The sequence below is a fragment of the Orcinus orca genome, chromosome X (assembly GCF_937001465.1).
Source record: "Orcinus orca chromosome X, mOrcOrc1.1, whole genome shotgun sequence".
NCBI lineage: Eukaryota > Metazoa > Chordata > Mammalia > Artiodactyla > Delphinidae > Orcinus > Orcinus orca.
The window spans coordinates 129,326,254-129,353,414 of NC_064580.1; the positions used below are offsets into that span (position 1 = coordinate 129,326,254).

The 27,161-nt window shown below is 39.6% G+C and overlaps 1 protein-coding gene across 1 annotated transcript in view; it reads left to right on the forward strand.

Annotated features, from left to right (window-relative positions):
• Positions 1 to 27,161, forward strand: part of PASD1 (PAS domain containing repressor 1) — a 52,478-nt gene that overhangs the window by 11,072 nt on the left and 14,245 nt on the right. Inside the window, exons 4-5 of the mRNA XM_033413584.2 lie at positions 17,375 to 17,447; positions 26,003 to 26,129. Of these exons, the coding sequence (XP_033269475.2) occupies positions 17,375 to 17,447; positions 26,003 to 26,129 (200 nt within the window). The remainder of the gene's footprint in view (positions 1 to 17,374; positions 17,448 to 26,002; positions 26,130 to 27,161) is intronic.

Genomic DNA, 27,161 nt, shown 5'->3' on the forward strand with positions numbered 1-27,161 from the left:
TTAGCTCCATTAAATATTTTTTTTAACTTTTTATTTGAATCTGACAGGAACTACCATATGCATCCTCCTTTACTCACAACTGTTTACATTTTGTCCCATTTGCTTTATCATTATTCTCTCCTTCTCTTCCCCCTCTGTCCCACTTCTGCCCTCCCTTTCCTGTCTCTCCCGTCTCCTCTCCTCCCCTCACCCCCTTTTCTCCCTTCTCTTCTTTCTCTCTCTCTCCTCCCCTCTGCCTGATTCATTCATTCATTATTTATTCATTTGTCTATTCAGTGGATTTTAATCTTTTGCTATTATTATTTATTTCAATGCTCTGATTGTCCTAGCATCGACCAGTGACAGCCCCTTCAGTCTGGCTCTTGTGTCATTTTGATACTTCACACCATTCTTGGAGCATTCCTTCCTTTCTGGCACTATGTGATGTTCCAGGTTCGTTTTGTACTATCTCCACCTCAGCCATGAAATCAGCTTGTTCTCTAAGACTTAGTCGAAGGGGAATCCTGGCTTCCTTAAGGGCAGCTATTTAGAAACTCTCGGTGCTACTTGTACTCATTGTTACTGATTTGCTACTGCTTATAGGTGCTTTTTGAACTGGGAAACAAATACACACACAATACACATACTGTATACATAGGCATAAAGATCTATATCTATATTTATTTCCACATCTACCCATCTGTATGTATGTATACCTTTGTGTATGTGTCTGTATCAAATAATAACACGCCATGACTTCATACCGATACCTCCAATCCTGAGCCAACACTACAAGGCTCATTCCAGTCTTCCCGTTTCCACTTTTGCAACACTCTTCTCCACTAGTCAGAGAGGCCTGGGCTCATTATCCTCCATATATTTACTTATTTGCTCAAATCAGGAATGCACAGAGAGTAATTGTAGGGTTGCCATGTCATGTCATTGTGAAAAGCAAACCTCCTCAATTAAGTTCATATTACTTACATTTTTTTAAGGTGAAATTTACACATAATGAAAGGCACAGATCTTAAGTATATTTGACAAATGCATGAACCCATGGGACCCACATTCCTATCAAGACATACAGTATTTTCAACACACTAGATAGCTATTTTGTACCCCTTCCCTGTTATCCCCGCACTTAGAGGCAACTCCTGTTCTGATGTTTTTAACCATAGATTAAATTTTCCTTTACTAGAACGTCATAAAAATGGAACCATATAATATATAGTCTGTTGAGTCTGCCCTTTTAAACTCGGCATAATGTCCCTGAGATGCATCATGTCACATGTATCAGTAGTTCATTCCCTTTTGTTGCTGAGGAATATTCTATTCTATGGATAGACTACAATTCGTTAGGCATTTTTCTTTCAATGAACATTTATGTCTAGTTTGTGGTTACCGTGAATAAAGCTGTAATGAACATTCTTTTACAAGTATGTTTGTGGACACATATTTTCATTTTTAAGTTATTAAACACATTTGTTCAATTATACAGTAAAATTGATCTGTTTTCTCTTGGTGTACAGTTCTATGTTTTCTAACACATGCATCGATTTGTGTAACCATGAACGTAGTCAAGATAAGGACCAGTTCCATCACACCTCCAAAAGTTCCTCGTGCTGTCCCTTTATAGTCAGTCCTATCTCACCTCACCCTTAACCCCTGTCAACCACTAATTTATTCTGCAGCCCTATAGTTTTGTCTTTTTGAGAATATCATATAGAGTCATACAGTATATAATCTTTCAAGATTGGCTTCTTTCCCTTAGCATAATTCCTTTGAGATTCGTCTGAGTTGTTGCATCAATAACTGTGTATTGTTGAGTGGCAGTTTGTTGTATGGATGTCTCACAGTTTAGTCATTCACCTGTTGAGGGACATGAGAGTTGTTGATGGGTTTTGGCATTTATTAATAAAGCTGCTGTAAACATTCGTGGACGAGTTTTTGGTGTGGATGTACGTTTTTATTTCACTTTTTCAGGGTATTGAATTATGCTTTTAACTTGCATTCCAGGACTTCCCTGGCAGTCCAGTGGTTAAGACTCCACGCTTCCACTGCAGGGGGCACGGGTTTGATCCCTGGTCGGGGAATTAAGATATTGTATGCCACACGGAGTGGCCAAACAGACAAACAAAGAAACAAAAACACTAACTCGCATTCCACTAATGACTAAAGATGTTGAGTATCTTTTCATCATTTGAATGTTCAAATGTCTTGCCTATTTTCAAAATTATGTTGTTTGTTTTCTTATTATTGAGTTTTGAGAATTCTTTGCGTATTCTGGATACAAGTCTTTTGTCAGATATTTAATGTGCGAGTACTTTCTCTGGTCTGTAGCTTCTTTTTTCATTCTGTTAACTGTGTTCTTTTGCACAACCAAAGTTTTTAATTTTGAAGGGGATGGATTCTGCCATGTCATGGTGCCATGTCTAAGAATTAACTGCCAAAGCGAAGGTCACATAGATTTTCTCCTTTTTTTTCTAAAAGTTTTGTAGTTTTATATTTGGGTCTATGATCCATTTTGCATTCATATTTTTATAAAGTGTGAGTTTTAGGTTGAAGTTCATATTTTTTAGCATATGGATGTCCGATTGTTCCAAAACCATTTGTTGAAATACGATCTTGTCCCTCTTCTACTCAAAAACTTTCAATGGTTTCCCCTAGCTCTTAGAAGAAAATCCACAGTCCTTTTGTATGATCTGTAAGATATGCTGCTCTCATGCCTGTCTAGTCCTCAGATCTCATTTTGTGCCACACTCCCTCTTATCTATCCTGCTCCAGATGCACTGGCCTCTTGTCCTCTGTGAATTCTCCAAGCTCTTTTCCAATGCAGTGCCTGTGCACATGCTTAGGTCCTCAACCTGAAACACTCTTCAACTCTGCTGTCACGTGGTTGGCATGATGCTCTCCTAGGTCCATCTTGAGTTCTCTTCCCATGGCACCCTGCCCTTTTACTTCGTCATGCTTCTTGCAATTTGTAAACGTATAGTTATCTTTGGACTATTCGTTCATTGTCTGGATTCCCCATGAAACTATAAACTCCACGAGGCTGCATTCTCAGTGTCCAGCACTGTGCCTGCCCTCAAAACTTACTGCCTGGTGTGGAGATGGACAAGTAAACCAGAAACGATAATAAAGTCACCGTTCCATGGAAATGCCATCGAACCCCTTTCACTGTACCTCCGTTCTTGTTTTCTGCATGGACTAAAATGTCTTTTCCCTCTGTGTTTTGTATGCTCACACCCTCCTCACCATTCAGGAACCAGTTCATTCCTCCTCTCAGAAGTCCTTCCTGCCACCCAGGTTGGAAGAGCTCTCCCCTCTCTACTTTCTACTTTCCTACTGACACTCTCCACTTTGCCTTGCAATCACAGGGACTGGCTTAGCTCTTCTTCTAGAGAATCAAAAGCTCCAAGAGGGAAGTATCCAAATTACATTCAGCTTGTGTCTCCCTCAGTTCAGAGAATAGGTCATCTTCTCCAGTTAACTCACTTTCTGATTTCTAGGAGACAAGCGTGTGATAGGCTGTGTGTCCACCTGGCCACTAGAAGCTAAGGGGTCTAATTTGCAGGATGAAAAAGGAAAAGAAGGCCCAATTTAAAGTCGTAACTCATATCTACACAACCAACACTTAGGCCACCAGTGCTTTAATAAGCAGCAAAGACACATAAAAAGTTTTTTTTCTTTAACGTGTGTTGGGACTTGACTGATTTCTGTTGCTTTATTTCCACAACCGGCTCAGTACTAGTCCTATAAAAGTGACAGAAGAAACACACGGAAGGTCACCTTTGAGAAATGACTGAGAGAGTGGATTTTAAAGTAGGAAGATTGGGATGCCAAATAAAACAAGGCTGTTTGGCAAAACCTTACCATGAACATATGTCCCCAGGCCCGGCCCTCTGGAGCCACTGGCTGTATTAAAAAGAAGTTGGTCCTGCTCTGTTTTGAGATGTAGAAATGTTATGTGCGTTTCCTTCCTTTGAAGTGCTGTGTCAAGGGAGTCATCTTGACTGAACAGTGATGAACTTCAATTTTTTTTAATTAATTAATTTATTTTTGACTGTGTTGGGTCTTCGTTGCTGCACGTGGGCTTTCTCTAGTTGCGGCGAGTGGGGGCTACTCTTCGGTGTGGTGCGTGGGCTTCTCACTGCGGTGGCTTCTCTTGTTGCAGAGCACAGGCTCTAGGTGTGTGAGCCTCAGTAGTTGTGGCACGTGGGCTCAGTAGTTGTGGCACATGGGCTCAGTCGTTGTGGCTCGCGGGCTCTAGAGCGCAGGCTCGGTAGTTGTGGCACACAGGCTTAATTGCTCCACGGCATGTGGGATCTTCCCGGATCAGGGCTCGAACCCACGTCCTCTGCACTGCCAGGCGGATTCTTAACCACTGCGCCACCAGGGAAGCCCCGATGAACTTCAATTTCTAAAAAAGTTTTTAGAACATTTCACGCTGGAAGAAATATTTGATAGTAGATCAAAATTTTTGATCATCAAATATTTGATAATATGAAAATAATGACATCTGCAAGTAAATATGGTAGCAGATGAGCTATAAAAACACATCTGAGCTGTCAGTTCTAGTCTTTCAAATACTTTGGTCTCTTGGAGTAGGAGATGCATCCGTATAGAATGCTCTGTCCTCTACTGAAAGGCTTGGCCTAAAAGGCTTATTAGTTAGTGGGAACAGAGCAAACTCTCTTTATATCTTACCACACAGTGCTTAGTATAGTCTCTAGTCTGATTTATGAATTTCTCCTGGAATGAATTTTCCACAAATATATGATGGAGAACTGTGTAGCCTTGACATTCATTCTGCCTATGAATGTCTTTAGTGTTAGCAGCTGGCATCCAGGCTGGGTTCCAGGCATGCTCCAGTGACTCACCAACCAACACTATATGTCACCTTCTCTACATTTGAAAGAGGAGCAGACCACAGAACACTAATCAGATTCTAAAGGTGCCTTCTTATTTGCTTAATATTTCTACACTGTTCAGAAGAGGCCAATAACAGCAATATTCTTTTCAAGATGATACAATCTTGCAAAAAAATATTTTGGTAATTGATGGCCTACCATTATTTTCATAGCAATAGGGTTTTTGTTTGATTGGTGTTTGTCTGTTTTCTCTTGATTCTTTGGCATCAGAACACTTCCCATCATAGATTACTTGCCCTTTGAGGTACAGGGGACATGAGACTAGGATTCTTACCGTGTTGATGATTTGTATTACTTTCAAAGTGTTATGAATGTTATGCATTTCTTGTTTTTCCATTCTGGTGAGGAAATACCACTGAGTGCCATTAGATGTTTTTCCTCTTTTGATGTGTTTGTGGAAAACTGGCGTAACCAAAAAAGCACATTAAAGAAGTTCAAACTGGCCCTTTAGAGAGTGATGTTTTCTATGAAATGGATGGAGTAAGCCTCGGGTGGAAACTTTCCCGTTTGGACTCCATCCTTTGTAAAACATCGAAATATATGAGGGTTGGAGCATTTGAGTTTTGTTCCTTTTTAGTTGTGTATGAGTAGTGTTTTAAAGCAAGTCTATTAACATATAACTAAGACAGGGATTGAGTTTTCTTAGCTGTGTGATAAAAGTAATTACCTACCAGATAATTTTAAAAGCGGCTCCATATTTTAAATAGTTTAAACTCAGCATTTTGTTTTAAATCTTCATAATCTAATATGTAAAACCATCTGGACTATTCTATATAAGTTCAGTTATATATCAGCTTAGATATATTAGCTTCGGATCAGATATGTATCAGCACACACAAACAGTACGATTTTTAAAGCCTCAGGAATCTATGTCCATGGCTTGAGCAGGAAGAATAGAAGGTGCTATTGGTAAAGTACATTTGGCTTGCAGACCTGATGTCATCCTCTAATGGGCACCAATCCTCTCTGCACTTTTTGGTCAGGGAGCAGTGAGGGATGTGGTGCTCATAGTAGGGAGTCTGAGAGAAGAGCCGAGTATTTCCCAAGCCATCTTATTTCATTTTCTGCCTATCCCCCAACACACACACACACACACACACACACACACACACACCAAACATTCTCCTGCTCTACCCTTTTTGACCCTGGAGTAATGGGTCAGAAAATGCATATTCTTTTTGCCAGAGCTTGAACCTAAAAGCTGCCAGAGCCTTTAATATCTGATAGTGAACAGTATGAATTTCTCTACTGAAGAAGAGTCTGGTAGATTCAGATAATACACTCCTTCTATTCAGAATATCTGAATAAAATATCATATTTTGCCCCTCCCATCAAAAAAAGAAAGAAAGAAAAACTTTTTGAGACTGAAAATGATCATTTAATCTAAAAATATTTCCGGAAGCAGCCACTCAGAAAGTGTTTATATATTCAAATGCTAAAATGTTTTTTTTTTTAAAGGGAGGGTAGATTTGTTGTCTGTTTGTTAGCAGGAAACTATAATCTTTAACAATTTCAGATCCTTCAAGATCTTTCCCAAGTGAGAATAGACGGGGCTTCTTTGATGGGACTCTTGAGTTTTTCACTGGCTTCCATAGTCATTGGGGGGGAAAGAAATCTTTTACCTACTTGTGTTTTTTGAAATTGTGATATGTTTATTCAGTGTCTTTCATTTGGGAGAAGTCATGACCAGCTCCAGGTGAATTCGTCAAAAACACGTTCTTAAAAAGCTTTCTGCTAAATGGTCAATTTGTCCAGTGGCCAAATTGCCAAAAATTAATTTATCCAAAAATAATCCATAGAATGACCAATGTAAAAAATTTACCCAAATTTATTGATTCATCAAAAAGCATGTCTTAAGAAATACTCTTCCAGATGGTATTTCAAAGATTGAAAACATTTTTCTGAAAGGGACCAGATAGTAAATATTTTAGGCTTTATAGACTACATAAAGTCTCTATAGCATATTCTTTGTTTGTTTTACAACCTTTTTAAAAAGTAAACATCATTCTTACCTCGTACAAAACCAAGCTGCTGCCAGTTTTGGCTCACAGGCTGGGCCCTTATATATTCAAATAATTTGTATTTTTTCATATGAATGTTATTCTCAATTATATGCAATGACTACATTATTGAGTATATTCAATGACTATATCCTTGTGTTGATCTAAAACAAATAGACTGCCAGATGCTTCTCCAGCAAAGATGTGTTTATTTGGGATCAGCACTGAATTGCAATTCAGGGTCTGCAACCATGACTAGCCACATGCAAGTCCCTGCATATCAAGGAAAGGGGAGCACATTTCTAGAGAGGAAAAGGAAGTTGGGAGGCCATAGTAAACATAGTCCATGGCTTCTCATTGGCTGAGTCCGTGCCAGGAAATAAAAGGAGTCTTTCTCTTCCTGTTAGGCTCTGTTATTGTCACAGGGCATGACAGGTCTCCTTTCTGGTCTCCCAGTTCTATTTAACTGAGACTTCTGTTTATTAAGTTTTTACATTCTCTGAAAGCATTGCTGATCAAGAGTCATTTTTTTTAGTTTCAGCTACTTTTTGTCCCTCAACGTCAGGAAGGACCTTTCCTGGGTGTAGTGTCTCACGTCAGAGGGAAAGTGCACAGAGTGGACACATTAATTTATTAGTAATGTTAAACCTATTAACATTTGAGTAATAAAGATGGGTAAGAGGGAGAACTCTCAGACGCTTTTTATCTGAAGTCCATATGTTATCAAGATCATAGATATTGAAGATCATCCAAAGCCTTATGCCATCATCAAAGGTTTGGCAACAAATTTCCAACAGGCCTGGTCTGGATATCTTGGGAAAGCTGTGACATCAGATGTTGTATACTTCAGTTCTGGTAAATCTTTACTTTCAGGTCACCAGATGATGTGCACGTTCAGTCAGGGTTTGATGTTTTCTTTAGGTGTGTCACGTGAATCCAAGAGTCTGTTCCTTTCAGTCTGGTGGCACAAGGGTTGGTTAGCAGTACTTCATAGAGGCCTTTCCAGCAAGGCTGAAGAAAGTTCTTCTGGAGTTGTCTTTTCTAATAGATAAAATCTCCACATTGCAAAGTATAACGCTTAAGATCTTCATTTCCCAAAGGTGCATGGTAAAACGATTGCTTGAACAAAACATGGATATTTTTAATGGAAACAACTAGGCCTTTGCAATTTTGGAATCTCTCTCCTTTTATCCATTGTGAGTTAGAAGAAGCAAGAGCCAAGTGCATTGGGTGTCCTGTGACTATCTCAAAGGGTGAGAGTTTATATTTCCAAAAGGGATGGATGTGAGATTTAGAAAGACCAGCAGCAGTGCTTGTGGCCAAGGTATTTAGAGAGCCTCTGCATATTTTGCCAATTGAGTCTTAATAATGCTATTAGTGCATTGGACTAAACCAAAAGATGGAAGGTGGTAAGCACAGTGAAAGTGTTGTAAAACCAGCCAAACAGCACAGACTTGTCAAAGCACCTGGCCAGTAAAATGGGTTCTCCAATCACTATGAAGTTCAAGAGGAGTTTTCCAGGTAAGGATAATCTTTTCCAAAAGAACATACGCCACTGAGATAGGAGTAGCCTATCTTCAAGGGAAGGCTTTAGTCCAGTGTGAAAACATACAGACCATGCCTAAAACATGTTTATATCCATCAGATGGAGAAAGTTGTGTGAAATCCATTTGCCAGACCTCGAATGGTCCGTTAGGCAGTTTAAAATGTCCAGGAGCAGTACGAACAGACTTCCCTGGGTTGGACTTAGAACAAGTGGGATAAGTGAGGTGTAGGCACTTTTTGTGACCTTATTGATGTTTCTCCACCAACATTGGTGCATGAAGACTTATCATTTTGTTATTAGACCAGTTATTTAATCCATGTACAGTGGTGAGAAGTGGGAATTTTAGAGTCTCCAGTAGGACTGGGTCATTATTTGGTCCAAACCCAGAGCTTTCTCTTTTTATCAAACCAACAACTGTTGAATTTCCAATCTTGTCTTTCCTTTTCTGAGGCCAATTTTGGGGCTTCTCTAGCCAGTTTTTCTAAATTATCATTTGGGAAAATATCCCTTTGAACCATGACAGAGGTTTGGCTGCTGTTGGTCCCTTGAACGGCAGCAGTCCTTGCAGAAATATCAGCAAGCTGATTTCTCTTAGCTTCCAGAGAGTCAAGTTCAGAAAAAGCCCCGGAATCTTAATAATAGCTAAACTGACAGGTAAAAGTATTGCAGTGACTGTGATGGCTCTAAGGCAAGGGGTGTATCCCTGTGACTCAGGGTCCACTTGCTGTGGGTTAATGGTCATCCCATGTTTTGGGGGTGAGTTCCCCAAGGGCATTCCCTTCCTTTTCATGTAAAACAAGGAAAAAAGGGGATCTGGTAATTGGGATGCCCAAGGGCAGGTGGATTCATCAGACTCTAAGGCTTTGAAGGCTGTGCCATCCAGTTCATCCCATAAAATTGTGTCGGGGTTGTTACTGTTTAGTAAAACATCCAGAGGTTTGACCGTAAGAGAGAAATCTGGAATTCAATTTCGGCAATAACCGACCAGCCTGTGAAAACCTCACAGTTGGTGCTTAGTTTGGGGTTTGAGGAAGCTTAGGACACCATGAAGTCTAGCTGGATCTAGGTGTGACCCTTGTTCTGATATCAAACTGGGCAAACTGTAATTTTTCTCTGGCACCTTATGTACCTTTAAGGCTAAAAGCTTTACAAGTGGATGGCGTCTTCCTGTGAGGAGGCTTGAGAAGGAGAATAAAGAAGCAAATCATCCACGTAGTGCAATGAAGTAGATCCTCTAAGGAAATTCATATCATCCAGGTCAGCCTTCAGGATCTGTGAGAAATAAGGACTCTCAGTGAAACCCTGAGGTGTTACTGTCCGGGTGAATTGTTTCTCTTTCCCAGTGAAGGCAAAAAGGTATCGGCTAGCTTCATCAACTGGAACACTAAAGAATACACTGCATAAATCGATTATAGTAAAGAATTTACTTCTGGTAGGAATGTATGTTAGTAATGTATGAGGCTTAGGAACAACAGGGTGTCAAGGGATAACAGTGTAGTTTATTGCTGGGAGATCCTGGACAAACCTCCACCCTCAGCCCTTAAGTTTTCTCACTGGTAAAATGGGAGTGTTCCAGGGGCTAGAACAAGGGATAATAATGAGGCCTTGAGCCTTGTAAGCTTCTATTATGGTCTCTATGCCTTCATGGAATTCTTTACTTATAGGATATTGGTTAATTCTGAGAAGAGGTTTTGAGGGGTCTATTTTAATTTTGATGGGAGGTGTGCTGTGAATTTTGCTAACATCAGGTGGAGATTTTACCCATAAAGAAAGTGGTAGCTGATTCAAGAGGGATAAATGATCAGTGTTTCCAGAATCTATTTTATTATCATCAGAGATGAAAAATAAAAGATGCCAAAGGGTCACGTAATTCATCTGGTGAGTTACTTTGATGACTGCTGTCAATTTCTAGAATTATTTCCCCCTTTTGTGAGACAGAAATTCTAGCATGATACTTCCCTAAGAAGTCTCAGCCTAGTAAATGGACAGGAGCAGAGGAACTCAGGAGAAAAGAGTATACATCTCTCAAAGGGCCTAAACAAAAGGGAATAAATTCAGAGACAGGAACCTCTTGAGGTTCATTAGAGATGCCCCTATTTGAATTGTTTTAGTACTCTGAAGCAGGGGCTGTTTTACAGCAGTGGAGTTGAGCACTGACAGTGTGGCTCCAGTGTCAATTAGGACTGGAAGAGATTCACTCCACATCTGGAGAAATAGTTCTCAAAGATGATTGAAAGGCCTCCCTTTTTTTTTTTTTTTTTGTGCAGTACGTGGGCCTCTCACTGTTGTGGCCTCTCCCGTTGCAGAGCACAGGCTCCGGATGCGCAGGCTCAGCGGCCATGGCTCACGGGCCCAGCCACTCCGCAGCACGTGGGATCCTCCCGGACTGGGGCACAAACCCGTGTCCCCTGCATCGGCAGGCGAACTCTCAACCACTGCGCCACCAGGGCAGTCCCAAAGGCCTCCCTCTTAATGGGATTAGGAAGAGCCCCTGTAGTTCCTCAGAGCCCATCACTGGGGGTTAGGAGAGCATTGAAAAGGCTGGTTAGAGGGCTAAAGGTGCCTAAAATGCTTAAATTTGTAACAATCTGTTTTCCAATGTCCTGGCCCTTTGCAGCAATAGCAGAAACTGGGAGGGTTTTGGTTTCATTTAGCGGCCTTTATTTACTTGAGTTGAAGATTAAGAATTTTGGTGGCCTTCCTTTTAGGTGACTTATCTAGAGTGTGAGAGAGCTGGTTTGCCAGATTAATTAAATCTGGAGTGGACATAGTTTTGCATTCCATCCTGGTCCTTTTTACTAGAAGGAAAATGTCTCAGTTCAGTCCATTGATAAACATAGAATTAAAAGCTACCCAGGTGGAATCGACATCTGAAGGAAGACCAGAATTTGTTTTTAATAATCTGAAGTCAGTTATAATATTCATGAACAGGTTTGTTGTATTTTTGTGTTCAAGCCTGAATTTTGTTCCAATAAACAGGCTTTAGCAAAGCCCTGGGAATTGCTCACAAAGTTGCCTAGTGATTGCCTGAGCCTGATCATATAGTAAGTCAGTGGGTTGGTCTCCCCATTGTAATTCTAGAGACCTTTCAGGATTTTCCCCATTAGTGGTTTTCATCTAGTGCTGGGCCTGGCCTTCACAGACAAACATATGAACTAGCTCATGTAAGCAGAGAAACCACGTTGATAAGTTTGAATGACTATATTAAATTCTTCAGAAAATCTGTGAGGATCTTTGGTTACTTTGGGAAAGCCTTTGACTATGGCTTGCAGTTCCGCTTTAGTCCAAGGAATATGAGAAATAAATGGTTTAAGCCTTTGTATCCTCAGAAGGCTTAACTTCAAAGGGACAGGTCCTGACAAGTTCAGAGGAGAAGAGAGTGGAGAGAGTTTCAGAGAAAAGGGAAAGTTTGGTGGGAGAATTCGTATGGGAGATTTGAAGGTGTAGAGGAGGCATAGGTGGCGTAGAAGGGAAGGAGGAAGATGGTGCTGGAAGTGAGGCTATGAGGAAGTGAGGGAGAGAGACAAGATGGTGCCAAGGCAGAACCTAAGACAAAGAAGCCAAGGAAGAAGAGTCTGAGGTTTAGGGAGCCATTTGATCTGTCCATAATCCTTTGTTTGCCTCAGTTAATCTTAAAATCTTATTTTGCAGAGAGGCAATTTTAGACTCCTAATAATATTGGGAAGCCTCAAAATACCAATCGAAGTCAGCATTCCACTCAGTCCTGGAAAAGTTTTGAGCTACTATAGTCCAATTCAGTTTTAAGGAAATTAAGTGTGGGGATTTCAAAAGTTCCCCGTCATGGCCATGGATATTCTAAATTGCCTTTGGTCAGGTCAGTGCATTTAGTTAGAAATGTGCATGAGGAAGGACCAAATGTTTTTCAACATAAAACGGGCCAGAGTCCCTGTCAGCGGGGGGTGCCCACAAAATACTTAGATAACTGGGACCCATTTCCTAGAGGTTTTTCCTGTGAAGAACAGTTTTCAAACAGCTTAAACAGCTTACAGCACAAATGGCTCAATGCATACAGCTTGCAAGCGAATCCCAGCCAATCTTAAGGAAATAGCTTGGTTTTGCAGGAGCCACGCTGAAGGTTCTTTTAAAAGCCAGTCTCCAGAAGACAGCCCTTTCAAAGGAGTAGGCTGAAGGCTGAACTGGCACAGTTTTATTTGAAGCAGCCCCTTCCTGATGGAATTGGGCCAAAAGCATTTTCATCCAGCTCTGGTTGAAGCGATCTGATCTCAAGATCAGACCTAAGTGCCAAATGAATACCCGTATACAGAACAAGGCCTTTACCAGAAAAATGAAACCTTAATATAGATACCGAATAAAGCCTGGAGAGCTTCAGACGCAAAGAGGGTGTGAACCCAGATCCAGGAGAAAGACATACCTTCAAACTCCAGGGTTGGTGAGAAAAACAGTGAACAACAATGGGCTCAGTGTAGGTACCACACCGGCTTGCTCACCAGTCCTGGAGCCGTTGTGAGTATTCTCTGGTCCCTGCAAGGGCAAGCAAAGTTGACCTGAGACAACTAGACAGCCAGATGTTTCTCCAGCAAAGATGCATTTGTTTGGGATCAGCAGAGAATTGCAATTTGGAGTCTGCAACTATGGCTAGCCACTTAGAAACCCCTGCACGGCAAGGGAAGGAGAACCCTTTTATAGAGGGGAAAAGGGAGTTGGGGGGGGCTACAGTAAACAAAGAGTCCATGGCTTTTCTTTGGTTGAGTCCTTGCCAGGAAATAAAAGGAGTCTTCTTCCTGTTGTGCTCTGTTGTCACAGGGTGTGAGTGCGCCCCCTTCTTGTCTCCCAACTCTACCTAAATGACCTTTCTGTTTATTAATTTTTTACAGACCTTATACATTATTCACCTTATGGAGCTTTATTTTCCTCATCTGTAAAGTGGGAATTAAAACAAAACACATACCACTGACTTACTTTAGGATCCAAAAAGATAATATGTGTAAGATACCTACCACATGATAGGAACTCAGTAAATGATGGTATCTCCCCTGCCAGTCAGAGGTGAGATTGGTGGTGGGTAAGGAGCAGGGTTAGTTAACAGTTACCTTACGATAACTGAAGGTGATGGATGAGCACTCACTTCAAGTTACTGATTTTCTGAACTGATCAAAATCATCTCCTTTGCCTATCTGCCTTTGGATAAGGTTCCTGAAATAAACTAGTTCAGTCTTCAGATCATCTAAGTCTATTAAGATGACATTTTCCAATGATTTCTTTACTGAAAGAAGCTATATTGAAAGAGAAGAAATATTTAAAAAGCAGAGTAGTTATTTTTCAATAGGGGGGATCAGTTTGTACATTCATTCAGGGGTTATTGACAAGAATGAATTGTATGCAGAGCCCTGTAGCCATAAAACACCCCTCTTCATCCCTCCATCCCTGCCCAAAGGAGAGTACTGGTCTAGGTGGTGGATAGCAATATCAACTCTTGATCCCAGTCTGCTTACATGAGCACTGGAGAGTCTCCTTCTTGGCTCTGAAGGAATAAATGATAGCACATGCAGAATTCATCTCTGAGGAACACATTTTCTCGAGAAGAGAATTAAAATCGTAAAAGAAACATTTTGAAGCAAATTACAGTCTTATACATCTTAAATCATATATTTAAGTGGAGAAGAAACTTAGAGGAATGGAGCGATCAAAGGGAGAATGGCTAATGAGGGCGTTTGAGAGGCTCATGTTGGACGGTACAGATTACCAAGCACTTTTTTCCAAACACTATTTTATCTTTACAAGACACCTACAAGGTGTGTATTATGAGTCTCACTTTAAGCACTGGGAAACTGGGGCTCAGGGAAGTTGAGGCTTGCTCTAGGTCTCACAGCTAGGAAGTGTCAGAGCTGAAGTTTGAGCCCAAGTGTGTGTGACCCCCAAATTCTCTCCATCTTCCATGGCAACTCTGACATACTAGGCACAATGGTGGGGGCTGGGGAAAACAGGAGGCCATTTCAGGCATGATCCCTAAGGAACCACTTAAGTGCATAGTGACTCTTGGGGACAGGTAGGCTCCGGAGATGCTAGTACTAATGCAGTTGCCAGAGATGGCTGAGATGCAGTTGGGCCTGAAGGAAAAAAGGATACCTACAACATGACTCAAGATGTCACATTTCAGACATGGGGTGGTAGTGGGTTTCCTCTGTGAGCCTATGGAGTAGCTTTGGTTAGAATTATCTTAAAAATTAGCTCCTTAAACTTTGGTCACAGCCTGTAACCAAGAAATGGAAATCTGGTTTTCCTTTCTTCCATCGCTTCAGATTAGATCATCTCGGCTGTAAATTAAACAAGCAGAGACATTTAGGATTATATTTTTACTGTCATCAGTTTCCTGACTCTGTGCCACAACTGTTCAAAACACACCTTAGTTTGTGCCTCATTGACGTATGAAAGGACAGTATTCATTGGGGCGTCTTTTTCATATTTACAGTTTCATTTATATAGCAAGTAGAAGTAGATGCTTTTCTGAGCCAAGAACAACCTTCCATTAAAGTAATTCAGCAGCGTTGACTACTTAACCAATGAATATCAAACCTTGGGGAAAGATTCAAAAAGAGTAAAAAACATTAAGGGCCCAATTTAAGAGTAACATTTTGAGATTTTACATAATGAGACAGAGGTACTTTTCTTCGTAAAATTAGAAACTGTTCTTTTCATGTAAATATAGCTAGGAAAGTGTTCTTTGATCGTTTTCTTTCTTTTTGAAAATTAACTGATGCAATTTGTAAAAGGAAAGTTCTGTTTGTATCCATCCCTAACCAAAGACCAGCAATGGATGTGACTGCAAACCCTCTATTTTATACATGCATAGACTGGTTACGTATGAAAGACTCCTCAATACTTTTCATTAACAATGTATGTGTTTATTGGTTATTTGTACATTCTGATTTTAAGTCAAATATTTGCCGTCTATATTGACATATAGAGGAGTATGAAATGTAAATTCATGGAAGAATTTGGAAAACTTTGCTTTTCTTTATTTTATATTTTCAGTATTCAAGCCAGTGGATTTAAAGCAAAACCTAATTGCTTCATAATGTTTTCTTGTCAAAGTTAGCGTCTTGTCCAGTAACACCCACTGCATCCTTTGATATAACACTGTTCAATAGAACATTTTTTGATGACAGAAATGCTCTTTAATCTGTTCTGTTTAATACAGTAGCCACTGGCCACATGTAGCTATGGAGCACTTAAAATATGTCTGCTGTGACTGAAAAACTAAATTTTAAATTTTATTTAATTTTGATTTTAATTTAGCCACATGTAGTTAGTGGATACCATATTAGACATTCATTCACATGCTGTTTATCTCAGGCATAAAGATATTTAGTATTTAGAAGTCAATATGGAGTCATTTAATTGCTCTTAAGGAACAGATGGAAGCCTCAGCTGGTCCTTGAAAATAATTGTGTCAAGCTGCGCAGGCCTGGGATGAGGAATGTGCAAATATTTTAATGAACTAACTGGTCAGTTTGTTTATTCCTTTATGCACTCAGCAGATATTCATGAAAACACCTAGTAAATGCTCTTCACTGTGGTAGGTGCTGGGGATACAAGAGGTTCAAAGGAAGCACACCACCTTCAAGAAATACACCAGGTAGAAAAGGCAGACAGAAAGTAATAACAAACTTTCATACAAATCAGAAGAGAGTTGAGAAAGAGGGAAAAGTCAAAGATAACTACCATACGACCCAGCAATCCCACTACTGGGCATATACCCTGACAAAACCATAATTCAAAAAGAGTCATGTACCACAATGTTCACTGCAGCTCTATTTACAATAGCCAGGACATGGAAGCAACCTAAGTGTCCATCATAGGATGAATGGATAAAGAAGATGTGGTACATGTATACAATGGAATATTACTCAGCCATGAAAAGGAACGAAATTGAGTTATTTGCAGTGAGGTGGATGGAGCTAGAGTCTGTCATACAGAGTGAAGTAAGTCAGAAAGAGAAAAATATTGTATATTAACACATATATGTGGAATGTAGAAAAACGGTACAGATGAACTGGTTTGCAAGGCAGAAATAGAGACACAGATGTAGAGAACAAACGTATGGACACCAAGGGGGGAAGGTGGCTGGGGGGTTGGTGGTGGGATGAATTGGGAGATTGGGATTGACATATATACACTAATATGTATAAAATAGATAACTAAGAAGAACCTGCTGTATAAAAAATAAAGAAATAAAGTTCAAAACTTCAAAAAAAAAAACTTCATTCTAATGAGGGTCCAGATGATTTACTTTATTATAGATACGGTGCAGAACAACTTTCTCTGTAGGAAAAGTGACACGTCAAAGATTGATGATGTTATGTATTAAGAAAAATAGATTTTTTTTTCTTATTTGAACTGTTAAAAACCAAAATTTAACTGAGTAAATTTGAAAATCGAATTGGCTTTATTAGGTGATTCATGAATTGGGCAGCGTCCCATCTAGCAACGGGAAGAGTGCTCCAAGGGGTTGTACAGAATGGAAGGTTTTTATAGGAAGAGGGGTGGGGCCAGGGAGTTATTAGCAAAAGAAAAGAAAGGATTATTTTTAGGCCAGGACATCTTTTGGGGGAGAAGAGTAATGTCAAGGGTTTAATCCTGCAGGTTGCCTCTTCTTCCCTTGGGGGATAGAGAGGACCCATGTGACAGATTACTTAATTGGTGCTGACCAGGAAATTCCAGACTGCAATTAAGATTACATTTGTGGTAAAGGTTGAAACTAAAGTTAGGTAGGTATTAAATCTGGGTTTGGTATCATGGACTTTAGCGCAAGCAATGCCATTTGGGGCCTATGGTTTTTCTCTTTAACAGACCCTCATTTTTATTGTATTATAGAGAATTTAGATTTAAATGGCAAGTGAGATGTGTTTACCATCTGTCTTTTCACTTATTTATAGAAGTGTTCAAGGCCAAAGAAGCAGCTCTGGAATGGAACTTCTGCATGCTGAACCTGATGCTCCTGCCTCAGAAGTACGTGCACTGAGTACATAGAGTAAACGCTTGGACCCTTATTCCCATAATGTTGATTCTTTTGTTAATGTGTGTTGCCCAGGTGGGGGAAGAAAACAAATTTCCCTCTACACTTCTAGGTTCTTGGCTGAGATGCCCCTGTAATAAAAAGACAGGATTAACAGGAGAAAAACAAACAGATGTTTAATAACATGTACATCTCCTTGTATACGTGGGAGAGACCCCGGAATACTGCATAACTCTCCAAAATGGCTCAAGCTACCAGCTTAAAGGCCATTTTCAGCTAAAGATAAAAGAAGATGTTGGGGGCGGGGAGTCATTTGTGGGGAAGCTTGTTATGCAGATTTGAGTCCTGGCTTTCTGCATTGATAAGAGCTCCTAGAAATTTCAACTCATCCCTTTCTTCCCGGTGCAAAGAGGAAGACACACTTACAAATGGAAGTATCTCTTACAGTAGAGTAACTTCTGTTGGTTTTTAGAGCTTCTCCTCTGTCTGCTGTTTCTTAAACATAACCAGCTCAAAATAATCCTTATGCCAAGGAGGCATAATTTGGGGCGGCAAATTCAGCTTCCCTTGTCCTACATAGGTTTTAATTTCAAGAAATATCCCATATGGGCATAGCACTTGAGCAGTGTTACACAGTTGCCTTTTTGTAGCCATTTCTTATTGGGAGCCAGTAATGGCCATGCTTAGAATGATCCCTGTAGTAGCTTTAAAAAGAATTAAGCTGTGCTCTATGTCAGACATTGTTCAAGGTCTTTTTGACTTGTGAGTGCATTTCGAAATGAGAGGTTAGTGACCTGCCTGCTACTGTAGGCTATATGAGTAGAATCATGAGATGGCAGAGTCATCTGCCCATTATGGGCAGAACCCAATTCCTAATTAATCTGGATTGTCCTCCATCCTTTCCTTTTCTTTTTTATAAACTTATCTATTTATTTATTTTTGGCTGTGTTGGGTCTTCGTTGCTGTGCACGGGCTTTCTCTAGTTGTGGCGAGCCAAGGCTACTCTTTGTGGTTGTGCTCGGGCTTCTCATTGCGGTGGCTTCTCCTGTTGTGGAGCACGGGCTCTAGGCACGCGAGCTTCAGTAGTTGTGGCACGTGGGCTCAGTAGTTGTGGCTCGCGGGCTCTAGAGCGCAGGCTCAGTAATTGTGGCGCATGGGCCTAGTTGCTCCACGACATGTGGGATCTTCCTGGACCAGGGCTCAAACCCATGTCCCCTGCATTGGCAGGCGTATTCTTAACCACTGCACCACCAGGGAAGTCCTGCCTCCATCTTTTTCTTAAGCCATTAAATGTATCATCCAATTATCCATTCACCAGACGTTCATCTAGAGAATCCTATAGGGATACACATTAATAGAAATATGACACCTGGTTCTGCCTTCAATGATCTAAATTCTAGTCTGGGAGATAAGATCAAACTGCAAGAAAAACAGATATAGAAGAACAGAAAAAGCATCCTAGGAAACCTTCCCAATGGATAGTCTCACCTTACCTGTCACTCCATGGGTGCATGTAACATATCTGCTAGGCTGGTTCGCTGCGGTGGTGACAGTACTACAGAGAGAAAAGACGACCTAGACATCAGAAGATAAGGGTTCAATTCCTGATTCAGCCATTTACCAATTATGTGACTGGGGGAATGTTATTTTACCATGGGGAGCCTCAGTTTCATTATCTGTAAAATGGGAGTGGTGATAATCTCTGCCAGGCTACCTCATAAAGATATATGATAATGCTCAAAGGAACCTCATTTGTTAATATATTGTCTGTATTCATGCAATAGAATGAAACTTCTGTGAGAGCAAGGGTACTCTTGTTCATCAGCATATCACCAAATACCTTGAACAGGGCTGGCCACACATAGTAGGTGCTCATAATAAATATTAGATGCACAAATGAATACTGTATGTTAAAGCACTCTATTATTTTTATAGCACTCTTTAAATGTCTGGTAAAGGGATTTCAAGAACAGTATCAACAGGTTGGATGTGTAGACTCTCACTTTGGTTTTCAGGCTTCCATGTGATTTTGCTTGAAAGGATTTTCATGTTCCGTGGACTATGCAGGTATTTAAGTTCTTCTGTAACATGGAGATGCTGTGAACACATATTTTCAATATGAAGTGCTGATTTTTCTATTGTATTTTCCAACTCTTGCTCATTGAACAAGCTACTTCTGTGTAGATAAAACTTTCTCCCTTCTGGAGACGTACCTCTGCTTAACCTAGCATTCTGTTCAAGACATTAGGAAACAGTGAGGAAATGAGGTAGAAGAAGGTTAATTTAAATAGAGCAGTGCTCTGTTTACACACAAACTAATTTTCAGCTATGCTAGGAAAAAAGGCCAAGGCATCCATATAGCTCTGGCCATCAATCTGACATCTACACAGCTGACAGCCAGACTTCAATCAGTCAGTCAACAAATATTTACCCAGGATCTGTAGTGTGCTATGTGTGAAGAATCCATTCCTTCAACTTAATGTTCTGAGGAAAGTTGGATTAAAAAAATTCTCACTTTATAAAATTTATAAAACCTAAGTAATTTTAACATTGAAAGGTAAGTTTTTTAAAAAAAATTCATAATCTTATCACAATGGCATAGTTGCTATTTAATTTTGCTAATTTCCATTCAGTATCAGTCTACCATCACATCTGTTTTTTACTTAGTTATAATGATAGCTTGCCTAATACTCCATTCCCTTTGGCTTTCACTTATCACTAAATTCTACCTATGTACAGTCCCAAATTTAATCATTTCAGTAACTGTACAATATACTATGGAATTGAGGGACTTCTGTTTCCAATCAAGATGGAGTGACAGGACTAGATTGACTTTCCTGCCCAAAACAGCCAAAAATAAAAGACAAAAATATATGAAATAACAGTTTTCAAGATAATGGACATCAGGCAATAAAGGACAGGGACTCTTAAGAGATGGGAAACGAAAGGTCTTGCCTTAGTTATAGGGAAAAATTAACCCTAGGCTAACTATTGCTCTGGTTCTGACTATCACATCATTAAGGCAAGACCAAAGGGATCAAATCAAGTAATTTAACTACATTCCAGAACAAAGATGAAGAATGTTTATAGGATGCAAAATTATCCAATACCCCCAGAAGGTAAAATTAACAATATTTGGCATTCAGTCAAAGATTACCAGGCATTCAAAAAAAGCAATAGTAATGTGTAACTCTTCTTGAAGAGAAAGCCCAATCGATAGGAACTCACGCAGATCAAACACAGGTTTTAGAATTAGTGGACAGGAATATTAACATATGTGTTACGTATGTTCAGAATTTTAAGTAGGGACGTGGAAGATGGGGGAAAATCTCAAGTTGAAATTTGAGCAATGAAAACAACACCAGATGGGACTGATGGCAGATTAAACATTGCAGATTTAGTAGATTGGAGGATTTAAAGACAAAGCAATAGAAATTCTCCAAAATTAAACACAAAGAGAAAAAAGTTTTAAAAGAACAAGAAAAAAGAAAAGAGCATCAATTAGCTGTTAGAAACTCTTCAAGTGGCCAAATATATGTGTAAATGGAGTCTCCGAAGTGTAGAGGGAAGTACAGAAATATTTGAAATAATAATGGCCAGAGAATTGTCCATGTTTGATAAAAGCTATAAATCCAGAGATTCAAGGATCTCAACTAAACCTAAGCAAAAGAAACATGAGGAAAACCACACAAAGCATACACTGGCCCCTGCCAGGGATCATCATATTTTGATCTGTCAGCTGTTACTATGGACAATGCTGTAATCAAAAAGGCATGTTCTGTTGAGAACAGCTGTTAACTGGCAAGGAGTTGAGAACAAGGCGATGTATTGAGAACAAAGTTCTTTCCACAAAACCACCACCTCACCATTTGAACAGCAGTGGCTTTAAGTAGTAGCATCAATGCCAATCCAAAGCAAATTCTTCCTAATTGACTCTGTCCCAAATACTTTATTTTAAATGATGAGTTTAGGTGACTTGTGTTGCCAGCTTCTGACATTCTGTCATCCATCCCTAGAGATCTGTTGTTCCTGGACTGTGTTGCACTACGCAGGCATTGTGGCAAAATTGGAGCTTGTACATTATCAGGTTGCTTTTTCACTCAAATCCATTGTGCCTGGAGCTGGTAGACTGTTCTTTAGAAGGAGCTGGCTTTGAGCATGTACCAGGGGCTGGGTGGGGCAGGAGAGCCATAGTATATATCAGACTCAGAAGCACTCTGCCCAAGCTGATTATGTGTTAATGAGGAGGACAGGACAAACCTGAGTTAGGGAGCAATCATGAAAGCATCTGCCATTGATTTTACACCTACTGTGTGCTAAGCACTTAATCATGTGTTCATTCAACAGATACTTATTGTATCCAGAAAGTGGTCTAAGAAGGTCAGCCCTAACTCAATCTAGGGGTGTCCGGAGTGGGGGGCGTGACATGGTACTTAGGATTAAGTTTTATTGAGGACTTACGTGTCAAGCATTGGACCAGGTGCTTGACCCCCACAGTAACTCTACAAGGCGTTATTATTCCAGTTTTACAGATGGTGAATCTTGGATTCTTGCTATTGAAAAACTTGCCCAAAGTTACATAATAAGTGGCAGAGCCCAGATTAAAACCAAGGCCTGTCTGGTCCCAATATCTATGCTCTTCCTACACAGTGAAGCATCTGCCTTCAAATCAAAGCTCTTTGTTTTCTCATATTGTCCTATTCTTTGTTTCATGACTTCCTTTTCTTTATATTTTTGAGCATTTTAAACATACCTAGTTTTAAAGGCCATTTTAGATTCATTTATTAATTCATTGACCAAATATTTATTCAACACCTACTTTGTAACATACACTGTTTTAGGTGAGGGGAGTAGATACATCAGTTAACAAAACTGAAAAATTCCTGTTCTAGAGGAGCTTACATTCCAACAGGAGGAGATAGACTTAGATAAACAAGATAAGTATAGTAAATAAACAAATCATATATTAGAAGGTGAGAAGAGCTATTGAAGAAAGTAGAGTAGGAAGCAAAGGATTGGAAATGCAACAGATGGGGGAGTGCAGTGTTAAGTATGAGCAAAGATTGAAGGAGGTGAGAAAGCTAGCCATGAAGATATCTGGAGGAAAATTCAAGAAGAGGGAAAACCAGTGCAAGGCCTTGAGGTGGAAGCGTGCCTGGTATTTAGAGGAATAGCTGGAGCAGAGTGAGCAAAAGTGAGAGTAGGTACGGATGAAGTCAGAGATGTCATGGCAGTTGGGTCAAGTAGGGCCTTGGAAGGCATTGTATGGATTTTGGATTTTACTCTAAATGAAATCGGGAGCCATTGGAGAGTTATGAGCAGAATGATGTGATATGTTTGGTTTATTAAAAAGAGTCACTATGTTGAGAATAGGCTGTGGGGAGCAGAGGCAAGAGTGGAAACTGGGAGCCTAGTTAGGAGGTTGTCTCAGCAGTCCAAGTGAGAGATGATGATGATGGCTTGCACCAGGGTAGTAACAGTGGAAATTGTGAGAAGTGGTCTCTTTGTAGATATATTTTGAAGATAGAGCCCTTGGATTTGCTGACATCGGATGAAATGTGTGTGAGAGAGAGAGAAGTTAGGGATGACTTTAAGGTGCTTGACCTGAGCAACTGGAAGGATGGTATTGCATTAACTTTGAAAACAGTGGGAAGAATTTGCAGGCTTAGGAGTGTTTGTTGGGAGGTGTAATACAGGGTCTCAGTTTTGAAAATGTTTGAGAAGCCTACTACATAGTTAATTGGAAATGCAGAGCTGGCCTGGAGATAAGGATATGGGAATCATCAACATGGATGGGTCTTAAAGCTAAAAACTTGGATGAAGTGACCAAGGGAGGAAGTAAAGATATAGATAAGGACGAAGGACTAAGCTTGGAGCACCCCCAACGTTAAGAGATCAGAGAGAAGAGAAGGACAGCCTTGAGACTTGAGAGGGAGAGACCAGTGAGGTAAGAGGTAAGCCAAGTGAAGAAAGTATTTCCAGGAGGAGGGAATGATGACAGTGCCAAACACTGCTGATAGATTAGGTAGGTTGATGACTCAGAAGTGACCATTAGATTTAGGACCTGGAAGCCATTGCTGACTCGGAGAAAAGTTTTGATGGAGTATAGATGGGGGCAGGGAGATAACATCTGATTGAGTAGGTTTAAGAGAAGATAGTGGAATTGGAGATGTTGAGGACTTCCCTTTGAGAAGTTTTGCTCTCAAGGGAATCACATAAACAGAGCAGTAGGTGGAGAAGTGGTGGGATCCAGAGAGAATTTTTAAAATTTATTTTTATCTTGCTTTGGCTTAGTTTTATTTTATTTATTTATTTATTTTGCCACACTGTGTGGCCTGTGGGATCCTAGTTCCCCGACCAGGAATTGATCCCAGGCCCTTGGCAGTGAAAGCATCGGGTCCTAACCACTGGACCACCAGGGAATTCTCCAGAGAGAATTTTTTTTACCCTATTTTTAAAGAAAATTTATTTTATTGCCGTAAGAGTCATAACATGAGATATACCCTCTTAACAAATTTTAAGTATACATTATTGTTGACTATAGGTACAATGTTGTCCAGTAGACCTCTACTCTCTAGAGCTTATTCATCGTGCTTTTGATCATTCCTATGACTTTTAATTTATTTCTGTCCTTTTTTTTTAAAGGAGTGCATTTGTAAAATTTTATTCTATTTTACCTAGGGTTTTCCCCATGGCTATTCAATCTGTCATCTTGACTGGAAGCCCTATGGCACTTTTTTTTTTCCAAAAAGTAAAATGCAAGCATCTCTTAAAAATTAGGCAGAACACTTTTGACATTAAGCTAATCAAGGGGAAAATGTGAAAATTGGGGGACATACTTCCGGAGTGCCACCCCCACAATGTACACTCCCTTCTAGGTCACAAGAGCATCAGGTATTGGAGGCTGCCTTGGAAGCCTGCTCTGTGTCTAGCCTCAAAGGCCATGCTTCTCTTTAAAATCCTTTAGTGTATTGTTCATGGAAACTGTTATGGAGTAAAAGTGAATCCAAAACTCCTCTTGAACTTGTAAAAGCTTATCGATTGCCTTCCTGCCCCCATGTATGCATGTTCATTTCATCTTTCTTTTTAGCTTCTAGCTGCCTCTCTTGAAAGACTATCTTCAGGCCTTCGTCCTAAATTGTATTTTAAACTGGAATCTTTTAGCTTTCAAAATAGTTTCTTTGCGTTGTTTTTTCCCAAGCCATTTTCTATTACTGCACATGATTCCATCAGTTGAGATCATTTAAGCTCACTGCATTTATATTGATGGGCTAAAAATTATGAATGCACAAAAATGGACATCTTAACACCCAAGTATATACATTTCTATTGAAAATCATCCAGGAAGCAAGGAGCTAGTGATTAAATTGACATATGGCTATGATAAAGAGCAGAAGCAAGAAGACACAGAAAGAGAGGTCATATCCTATCTCAATGAATACCACCCCAGCAGAATATCTTTCTAAATAATGAAAAGATTGCCACATCCCCAGAAACATATTGCTTATCTTGAAGAGTACAAAACACAATGTACTTGAACAGTGAAGTTGCACAATTTCCTGAAGTTCAAATGCTGGGATTTGATCTGGATGAAAGTGCTCCAACAAACAGCTTCCTTAAGGAAAAATGAGCACGAGTCTATGTCTTAATCCAGTCCCAAACAAACACACAAACAAACAATTTTTTGGCAGAGATGTACAAGATTTCACTGATAAACCAGTTACTTAAATTTCATATGAGCAGTGAGCCCCAGCCTATTCAGAAAGGATCCAGTTGTTACGGAAATGGAAGTGCATCACTAAATGGGAATATAATGTATATGGTTTAAAGTAAAAAATGGCTTAAAGTGAGGTACTAGGGTTAGGGAGAGTGGTGCTGAATTTGAAGTCACTGGATTATATCACTCACTCTGCTCCTAACTTGCTGTATGACCTTCTCCTCTTTGACACTATCAAATGGGGAAGTTGCACTAGAAGCTCCCCAGGGCCACTTCCATCTCTCTGCTACTATATATTAAAGGTACTTTTGCTACTAATACTTTCAACTTTAATTTGTGTAAAAAACATGAAGTGGTTAAACAGCCCCCCAATCATCCTCTCCTTTCTCTAAGCCTAGCCTGTACATGCAGGACCTCTAGAAAAATGGCCGCATTAGTGGGGGTAGTTCTCCTACAGCCTTCCCACTTCTCTGAACCGGCATGCTACCAGCACCTCTGCAGTGCATATATATATATATAGCCACGGCCTTTGGTTGGCACACAGTTTTCTTATGCTTGTGCTTTTAGCACATCTATACTGTATTTCTCTTCTGAGTTTTGACGTTGGATAGCATGTGGCACCCATAATCTTTTTTTGTTGTTATCTTCCAGCAATTTTTTTCAAGTACGTGTTTCATGATGGTTTTGTGTTAGGTATTCAATTTATTGAAACAATCTTAGAAATGAAGTGAAACGCATCAAAGTTTGTGTTCTGCCAGTTTCTTGTTGTTTTATATATCTTTGTCACCAAATTGAAATGTCATCTTCTCCATCCCTTTTGGAAATTCCTAGGGTCGAGTTAATGTTGTAATGGTTGACCAGTATGGATCACAAGAATCTGCTCGTGTCATTAAAAGAAAGTCTTTTACATATTATGACTCCAGCACATCCACCTTGGAAACCATACCTGAACCACCAGGTGGGTACATTTGTACATTTGGATGGGGACTCTCAGAAGAAAAATAGTGGCCTACAGAGTAGTTACAGTTTTTCAAATGAAGATAATGTTCTATTTATAATGGTGTGAAATTGCAAGAGTGATTTCTAACTTTCTTCATCTTCTGTAAATTTTTTGAGATGATGATTTGAGAGCAGTGAAAATGAATATCTTATCAATGGTTCAAGTGCTTCGGAATGGTATTATTCTCTCCCACTTAATTTTTTAAAGTTTTTATTGAAATATAATATGTGGAATCTAAAAAAATGATACAAATTAACTTATTTACAAAACAGAAATAGACTCACAGACATAGAAAACAAACTTATGATTACCAAAGGGGACTGGGGGGAGAGAGAAATTAGGAGTATGGGATTAACTGATAAGACACCACTATATATAAAATAGATAGATAACAAGGACCTACTATATAGCATAGAGAACTATACTCAGTATCTTGCAATAACCTATAATGGAAAAGAATCTGTATATATACATATACATATGTATATATATATTATATACATATGAATTATATATATATATATATATAAAAATAACTGAGTCACTTTGCTTTACACCTGAAACTAACAAAACATTGTAAATCTCCCGTTTAATTTTAATCTATAGATTGGTGCTAGATCTCAGTCCTAGGAGGAGTAGCATTTTATCTTCTCATACTTGTGCAGCCTCTTCTGCTATGGTATAGTAGTTGCAGTCCAAGGAAACCTCTTGTTTTTTAAAAACTGTACTATAAAAAGAATTCTTAGTAAAGGGCGAAGTGATAGTCTCTCAAAAACAATGATACTTACTACAGGAGTTTCAATATTAAAGACATTTCATAAATATAATTGTATAAAAAATACGAAACTTAAAGCAGTGGTGGATACATAATGCAAATCATGTCCTCCAATTAGCTGACCTTATCATACTTGTATTGTGGAATGTCCACATATAGAAGTAATGCTTCTATTTTTGAAATATTCTAGTTAACAGTTCTTCCATTATTGCTGT